We start from the raw sequence: 8,887 nt of genomic DNA, 5'->3' as shown, positions 1-8,887 counted from the left end.
ACAAAACTACACAATTAATTATTTTAATTAATAGTATTATTTTTCTAAAAATAATTTTGTTCAACTACTTTATTTAAATTTACATCATGTTTTTTAATTTTTAGTGAATAAAAACATATCAGTAATATTTTTTTGTTATTCCTCAGAATAAGAAAGTACTGAATTAATAATATTCAAAAATGCTTACTTAATAATATTAAAAAAACTTACTTAATAATATTAAAAAATGCTTACTTAATAATATTTAAAAATACTGACGTAATAACGTAATAAACTTCTCGGGAAAATCGTGACCATTTAGCAATAAACCCCATCAGAATCGGATTAGCGGTATGGCAATGCATAAGATACAAATAAACAAATATGTATTTTCATATATTAGATTAAAATGAAATTATTTACCTGCATATACAGTGGCGAGGTACAAGCTCAGAACTATATAATACACAAGCGTACGCAACATGATTATACAAAAATTCATATTAAAATAATTTATAAACGGACTTGAAGAGATCTGTGGAAAAAGTGCTTTTATTCCGTTTGTGGGAAGACTATTTCTTAACAGTTGTGAATATTTGACGACCAGCAAAGTATATGCTAATGATTGAGAGCAGTTCGAGCACAATCTCACGTAGTTATAGGCAAACATTTATTTCGCCTTACGAGTAATTTAAGCTTAAAGTGTATTTAAAATAAACAATTTAACTCAATAAAACGTGCTAATATACAAGTTCACAAAAACACTGAGTAAAGGCAGGATATATTTTCATGCCAAACTCATGCAAAAGATAAAATTATTGTATATTACGATGACTTACACTTAGAAATATACGCATTCACAATTCGTGCTGCTCATAAAATAATAGAACATTGATGTTTTCTTAAATATGTAAGAATAAATAGTTTTCCTTTTCAGAATAATCTATTTATTCTTATTTATCCTGCTTTGATCCAGATTTATTTATCTATCTGCTCGTATGTAAAATTAAAACAGTTTTAATTACTTAATTAAAATAAAGTTTAAATCGTTTACCTGAACTAATTTTCGACAACTCACTCCTTGTGAATCGGTTCTTTTGAACGATTCTTCGATTTTGATTGTTTTTATCTTATATCTATGATATGTCTAGTTATATTTTAGTGCTGCAGCTTTTCACAATTATTATGTACAATTAATCTATCACGTCCGGGAGTACACATAATTACAAAGGAGGATCCACTCAGATGCCAAAATTTAATAAAAGAATAACAATAAATCATATCTTCGAAGATTGTGTTTTTACACAAGAAGAATAAATGAACTGGGTATACTTTTGAATCTATCAGAAGCCTTGCGAAATGGGGAAACATATATACATAGATATATATTTTCCTTTTTGTATTTATTTATTTTTTCGTTGTCTGTTTTATTATTTGTTTAATTTATATATATTATTATTATTATATTTTTTTTCATATATATAATTATAGATTAAATGTATAGTTGAATAAAATATTAACATTGATGACCGGTAGGTTGTACGCCTTAATTTCTGAATAACTAACTAACGTCCGAGCGTAGGTGATGACAAAACCTTAATTGTGAAGTGCGTCGTGGCTGTCTTTCGACAATAGGACCATAGCGTACGGCAAAGATTTGATATACGATAACGCAATATCAAAAGCTTTTCTAAAGATTTGTTTTCGCTATTATCGATTCAAATATGCACTATTACTATGAGCATGAAATATATTTACGAAGTATAACTGAAAACCCGATCGAGCGTGATTCTGACCAAATCACCCCCTTGCACAACCACTGGTTTAGTATCAGTACTTCCTTACTAAGTGCTGAACTAGTAACCCTTCATGGGTTGTAGAGGTACATATTTTAATTTTGAATTAAATTGACAACCCGCTCTTGGAGAATTGATATAACTGTAGCTATCTATGATTGTTCTGTCGCATTAGCTCTGGGGTAACAGTTGATAGTACAAATTATCCAATTAAGCAACTGTGACGTTAACTTTCAGATGTGTACGCCTTGACAGTGAACAATCGTACAGTTTCTGTTATAGCGACAAAAGTCGCAGCCAATTCCATGGCGTAACTGTTTAATAGTTACAGTCATGGCAGCATTTACTGCCATGACAGTTTAATGTCGCGACATCATCGAAGAACTGGATTTGGCGTGATAGTTGATAGTACAATTAATGTCAGTGGACTAACTGTCACGTTTAACTGTCATATGTATACCCCTTGAAAGTCAATTGCCGCGACAAATCAACCTTACCAAATGCAATGACGATAGTGGGGAAAACATCATTTTTATGTATTTTTTTAGTTTTGATTATTTATGATTTTAAAATTAATTTTATTCAAAGTTTTATACAGTTTATCAACAGTTATGGTGTTATAAGATAACTCGGAGAAAACTGGGCCTCAAAAAGGAATATGTCATGGGCTCCAAATGGTCTAGGTATGCCTATGACCCAAAATTCAATATCGAAGGAAAAATAATAACTTGTTAGCAATCGAAAGTCCTTAATGATTAACTAAAGAACTAGTCGAAGGACTAGCGCGACAATGCACAAGCGCTCTATACCCCTACTAGGGGTATTCATGATCTTTGGTTTAACATGTTTAAGATGTTGGTTTAAGCGTGTTAAATGGAAAAACTCATGTTAAATCGAAAAAAAATTGCCTTCTTTTACCGTGGTAAAACGAAATAACATTTAACATGGCTGAGAGTCCGTTACTTGGTCTGTTAAATGGAGAATGACGTCACGCAATAGACCAGTTGAGATCGCCGCCATTTTTGTTGTGATAGCTCAGTTCTTTCCTGTGTTTGTGGTATTCATATCCCTGTTATTAAACCAGAATGGATAATTTTGATGATACATTTGAGAAAAAAAAACAGTAAAAAAAACAATGTAATTTCATTCTACTATCTGAAAATTTGTAAACGCTCGCCAGATAAAAATCTCACTATATGAACCACGTAATTATTCTTAGGGGACATATGTCCCAGAATAAAGTTATTTTTTCATTTCATTTCATAAGCTAAACTTTCACACAAATTCCACTTTTCACTCACTCTAGGCATGTTGTAATTAATTACTTAAATCAAAACTGAAGTAAACAATAACATGATGGTCTGGAAGGAAGGTTATAAACATAAAGGCTTATACAACAAGTTGCTGAGAAAATCCGCTAGGGGCTCTTATGCATTTAACGTAACGTGACTTCAAATAGGGCTGCTCACAATCTTATAGTTATAACATTTAACATGGTAAAACATTTAACATTTAACACAACATCATGAATACCCCTAGTATAACGTAAAACCATTTTATCGAAAGCCCTGATCCCCGACAATTACCCGCGAAGATGAACAATACCGGAAAGCTTGGTACATACACGCTAATCAGCAGTACTCGTTGTAAATAAAACATAGTTCAAGCTCTACAAGTGATGCCAAAAACATTTTGCATAAATAATTATTTTGAAATGAAATATTAAGAGAGAAGTTGGTGATCTGCATTATTATTTTGTACCAGGCCGTGGCTCAGCTGATGGCTGGGAGCAATGCATTATCTGGATACTTGTCAAAAAGGAAATAAAAAAATACTTCAACCAACTTTTGCTGTGGCGTCCTGACTTCTTGATCATCTATCGACATTTTCCACTGCCGAACTCGACACTAACTTCACGTAACCGCTAAAACAACAAAATAATTAAATTAGTTGTGCTTTAAAATATGAATTATTTTACTACGTAATATTTACGTTTGAAACTTTTAAAATAAAATCAGTATTTCAAGACAAATAATGCTGATTTTTAATTCAAACTTAATGAGTCGATTAAGAAGATTTTCTTGTATAATAATAAGTTATAATAACCCAGATTTTATATATTTTTGATGATAAACATTATTATAATGACTTAAAATATAATTAAATTCCCTTCAAAACAAAAATCATTGAAATCGGACCACTAAGCGTATTGATTTCTAACTACAATTACCATGTTGTTAAATTTGTTTTTGTTAAAATAAATTAACAGAACGAAAATAAACGGAGATTTTCTGTTTTTTTAAAACGTCTTTCAAAGCAAAGAAGTTGAAAAAATTAATTCAGCTTTGACAAGCCAGTAACTGGTATTTGAGTGTTGTGAAATTAAATATATGGACAAGGATAGCAACTTGGTATGTACACGATATTAGTTACAACTTTTCAGATTAAGATACCTATCGTTAATTAATGCTTGCATTTACTTATTTAAACATTATATTACAATTTGTTTAAATGTGCGAATAATTCTGCTTTTTTTTTCTGATTCCTATAAAACACAAGTAGATTTGAATAAGTAAATGCACTATATGAAGGAAAAACATAGTTCAAATTGAGTACTACCTTTTTCTACCTTGGGTACTTGAAGGTCTTAGTGAAATACTTATCTTTGTATTGAGATAAATTGAATATTTATTCTGTTGAAACTTTAATTAATTAATTAACTTTAACGTTAATATAACTGCTGGCAAAGTTTCCATCCTTCTGACCCACATCAATATCTTTTAGATTTTATTCCATGATAAAAAAGAAAAACTTTTCAACCGTTTTATTTTATATATTTTCGGTTCTAATTTGTTTATTCAGGTCTGGATTTGTACAATTGGGAGCAGTTTAAATCGCTTTTGTTTTTTCTTTATGACCCCCTTCCTGGTTATTTCTGACATATAAGGGGGGGGGGAAGAGAGTTTATTTACAAGTTACTACCCTATTCTAACCATGGCTTCAGAAATAAATGATCTAAAATGCACGTTTTGGGGGTTTCTTCAATTTTAATTCTGCACAAAATTGTATGTTTTACTTGTTTTGGAACAATTTTGATTTTTGTTTCATAAATTTTATGATTGAACTAAATTTTTCAAATTATACACATATAAGTGTATGTGTATGCCAATATTTATTCATTTTATTATTTAGTTTATAGTTTAAAATTTACAAATTTGAGATATAAAAAATATGAACAAGTAAACATAAGTGAGAAATATATTAGGAATACTATTAAACAGTGGTTTCGGGTAACTATGAAAACGTCTCTCTAGAATAAACTTGTTATAAAAAATGTTTAATGTTGTATTTAAGTTGGTCTTCTGATTGAAGTTATCTGACATGGCTTAGATATCAAATTGGGAAAACAATCTTCCTATAATGTTTCTTATTGTTGTCTATTTGAGTTAATTAACCCTCTTTTATTATTATGTATGAAAGAATTTGATAATTAAATTAGAGAAGAATAAATGCTTTTATGTTTCCATGGTTGTTATGACAACAGTAAAAAAAAATCTGACAATTGATTCAGATATTTTTTGATATTGTCATCACAATCATCGAAGCATGAAAATATATTGATAATTTTTTTTTTTACCCAAGTAGAAATAGATTAAGAGAATGTATTGCCATTTTTATCGATATCAGTGATGGAAATACTATGGACTCCCCTTTTGGTGTGCTAAGATGCTGTTCCTGTGCTATTAAAACTAGCAAAACTAACAATGTTAAGTGGAATATACAATCAGTAAAATGTAAAATGCCAGAATACTGGTATAAATTGGAATAATTTCATTCCCAGATAGCAGATATAGATACACCACTTTGGTTATCAACAGAGGGACAGTACTTCAGTCTGTATAAAATTATTCCACCATCAGTGTAGCCATATGGGGACCTAGCAGTTACAACACTATTTCTATATCAATAGAGTTTTTTGTATTCAGGATTTATTTCCAGTTGTAAACCGATTTTAAAAAAATAAAATAAAATATGGAGTTTCACCCATTTGGCTTTATAAGACTCAAATATGTGTATTGTGACATTTATTAGTTTTAGGCAAAATAACTAATCTTTTTTATGCAAAAATTTATGTTCAATGTGTTGTAATTTTGTTTAAAATATAAAAAGAGTTTGTTTTCATACCAAATTCAATATCTACATTTTTTTGAAAAATCAAATATGTTAAGTTGATAGAGGGTTCAATCATCAACAATCCTGTTCTGTTCGGGAGATGTATTAAAAGCTTCACTGGTTCAATCGTCAGATGTGTTTATAATTAAACTCAAAATTAGAACACTAGATTACTATTGCTTCAAATACGTTTAAAAATAGTTGTAATGACATTTGACATGGAGGGGGACAATCACTATTCATTCAAGCCAACCTTTAAGAACATCTCATCTTAATTTATTGCCACAGCTTAAAAATGGTAAGAAAGAAAATAATTTTTTTTTTTTATATTTTGCTATGAATATTATTAATGTTTGTTTTCATTTTTCAGTCGGTGACATTATCAAAAAGTCAAGTGAACCGTAAGTTAGTTTTTCATTATAAATATTTGTTGGTATGTAATAAATAATACATTGCATACTATTTAATTATGATTTTTTTTTAAATTTTAGTATTGAAAAAAGCCTTTGGTGCTTTTGAGATCGAAGGAAAAAATACAATACCAACAAATGAGCTGAGTACAATTCTTGAAATGATGGGTATTCGTCAGACTCAAGAAACAATTAATACACTGATCAGGGAATTTGATCCATGGGGTAAGTAGTTTATCTAATTTTCCTGTATTTTTTCCACAGCATAGTTTCTTATCAAAACTATGGAATAATTTAGGATGATAAAAATATTTTTTTAATACAATTTTTCCTTATAGACAGTTTTCATTTCTCATGTTAATTTATCTGCTTCAATATTACATTCAATTGGAAGTTTTTTTTTAATAATTAAACTTTTACACTTCTCATACCAATTAATTCTTAAAATAAGATCTAAAAAATTAAAGAAAGCGAAATATTACAAATCAAGCTTTTATAACTTTTAGTAACTAATATAACAAATATTATGAAATAAACTTAATAAATACAAGATATAAAAAAAAATAAGAGTAAATAATAATAAAAATATGAATAAATATTCATTGAAGGAATTTTTAACTAATTTCTATAATAGATTGTAATGATTATTAATTGTAAAAAAAAATACTTATTAGGGACCAACGTTGGTCGAAATGTAAAATTATTTTTATGAGTTGAACTAAAAAAACATTCCATTAATGATTGCTGTTATGCAGAAATGTATATCAAATAACTTATATGCAAATTTTAGATTAATGGATAATGTACTTCAAAAAGTTATAGATAAAGAAGTGTGAATATTAGGTATTCAGAACGTCCTATAAAATATAATACTGGCATAGAAATTAAGCCATCAAGAATAATTGGATACAATACAAATTATCAACTTTATTTGATAATATATTGTATCAAAGAAGTCCTGAACTAGTAATAAATAGATACATCTGTATATTTACAATAACAGTTTATTCACCATGCAACAATTCTGAGTGAACTGTTTGGTAGGAAGTTGTAAAATAATCATTTAAAAAACGTTCCATAATTTTTATTAATTAGAATAGAAGAATAGCTAATGTGATTAAGTTGAAGCTATTTAGGTCAAATGAAAATGAAAGTCACTTGGGCCAATAATTCTATTTTTAGATGCCATACTTCGACAAAGCAATTTTTGTAACTTATAACAATGAGAATTACTATTTGGGCTGCATATCCAAAATTTTGGGATATAATTAGAATAATTTGATGTTCTGGACGGTGTTGCATGTATTTATTAAAATTTAAAATAATAGATCATTGGTCTTGTATTCTTCCAATGTTTTAGTATTATCTTTTTGGTAAACACAACACATCATCTTTCTTTACATATAACAACATTATTTGAGAGAGGTTGTATCAGGGCATGGGAGGAATCAATATACTTCTTAAACTGATCTATCTTATAGAGCTATTGATAGTAGGATTATGACGTTATTTTAGAAGGAGATAACCAGACACTCTAGATGTTCAACTTAGCGCTTGAGAAGTTGATAAAGGACTCCGGTGTGCAAAGAAATGTAAAGATCCTCAACTAATCAATCCAAACTCTAGCCTATGCAGATGATATTGCTGTCATAGCCAGATCACAGTGAATTTGTGACCTTATCGATGTTATCGAACACTTTTGTGACACATGATTTAACCTATAATATATATAACCTATAATTTCCTTTCAAATTTTTAATATAATTTTTTTATCTAAATGCTATAAAAACTAAAATTATAATTTATTCATTCTAATTATTACTCTTAGGTAGTGGAGAAATAGACTTTGATTCCTTTTCTGAACTCTCTTCCCGGTACATGGCAGAAGAAGAAAATCCAGAACAAATGCAACAAGAACTTAGGGAAGCATTCAGGCTTTACGATAAGGAAGGTAAATACTTTATGTACTTAATAAAATTTATTGCTAATGAAAAAAAGGAAACAGATATATTAAAATTTCAATCGCTTAAATAAAAAAAATAATGTGGATAATCCTAAGTTAAAAATTTGAAATTTAATTTTTCTTCAGGAAATGGCTATATCACCACCGAAGTAATGCGAGAAATTCTAGCTGAACTTGATGATACTATTCCGGATTATGAACTTGATCAAATGATTGATGAGATTGATGCTGATGGCTCTGGAACAGTTGACTTTGAAGGTGAGTTATCTATCTTAAATTGAAAAACAGAATGAATATGATAGAAGATTTGTTTTAATGCATCTATATTCAAATCTGAAATCTTCAGAGGATCATTGCATAATTTTTTCCTGCATGACTAATTCGATTAGATTCATTATAAAACTCCAAATTCCATATTTCTCATTAAGATTTAAATGAAGTCTTTAAATGGTCTGGGAAAGCAAACTATATTTGCTTTTGAAAGCTAACATTAATGAATAGACAGTTACAAACTGATACTTTTGAAAGCTAACATTAATGAATAGACAGTTACAAACTGATACTTT

The 8,887-nt window shown here is 28.9% G+C and overlaps 2 protein-coding genes across 3 annotated transcripts in view; one reads left to right on the top strand and one right to left on the bottom strand.

Moving 5' to 3' along the window:
• The window catches only part of LOC106677884 (uncharacterized), a gene marked incomplete at its 3' end in the record, with an annotated part of 16,644 nt that extends 12,944 nt beyond the window's left edge, over positions 1 to 3,700 (bottom strand). The window contains 1 exon segment of one of the 2 annotated variants that reach the window (XM_014416070.2): positions 3,621 to 3,700. In XM_014416070.2, the coding sequence (XP_014271556.1) occupies positions 3,621 to 3,651 (31 nt within the window). In that variant the 5' untranslated portion in view covers positions 3,652 to 3,700. 2 annotated transcript variants of the gene reach the window in all.
• Positions 3,701 to 6,124: 2,424 nt separating this feature from the next.
• LOC106677919 (troponin C, isoallergen Bla g 6.0101) overlaps positions 6,125 to 8,887 on the top strand; it is a 4,070-nt gene continuing 1,307 nt past the window's right edge. Inside the window, exons 1-5 of the mRNA XM_014416137.3 lie at positions 6,125 to 6,246; positions 6,319 to 6,349; positions 6,440 to 6,583; positions 8,187 to 8,309; positions 8,448 to 8,579. Of these exons, the coding sequence (XP_014271623.1) occupies positions 6,244 to 6,246; positions 6,319 to 6,349; positions 6,440 to 6,583; positions 8,187 to 8,309; positions 8,448 to 8,579 (433 nt within the window). The 5' untranslated portion in view covers positions 6,125 to 6,243. The remainder of the gene's footprint in view (positions 6,247 to 6,318; positions 6,350 to 6,439; positions 6,584 to 8,186; positions 8,310 to 8,447; positions 8,580 to 8,887) is intronic.

Source organism: Halyomorpha halys, unplaced genomic scaffold, assembly GCF_000696795.3.
Source record: "Halyomorpha halys isolate HHAL.00 unplaced genomic scaffold, Hhal_1.1 Scaffold111.1, whole genome shotgun sequence".
In the NCBI taxonomy this organism is placed as follows: Eukaryota; Metazoa; Arthropoda; class Insecta; order Hemiptera; family Pentatomidae; genus Halyomorpha; species Halyomorpha halys.
Note: the sequence above shows the minus strand (reverse complement) of the source record. Positions and strands in the feature narration are given on the sequence as shown.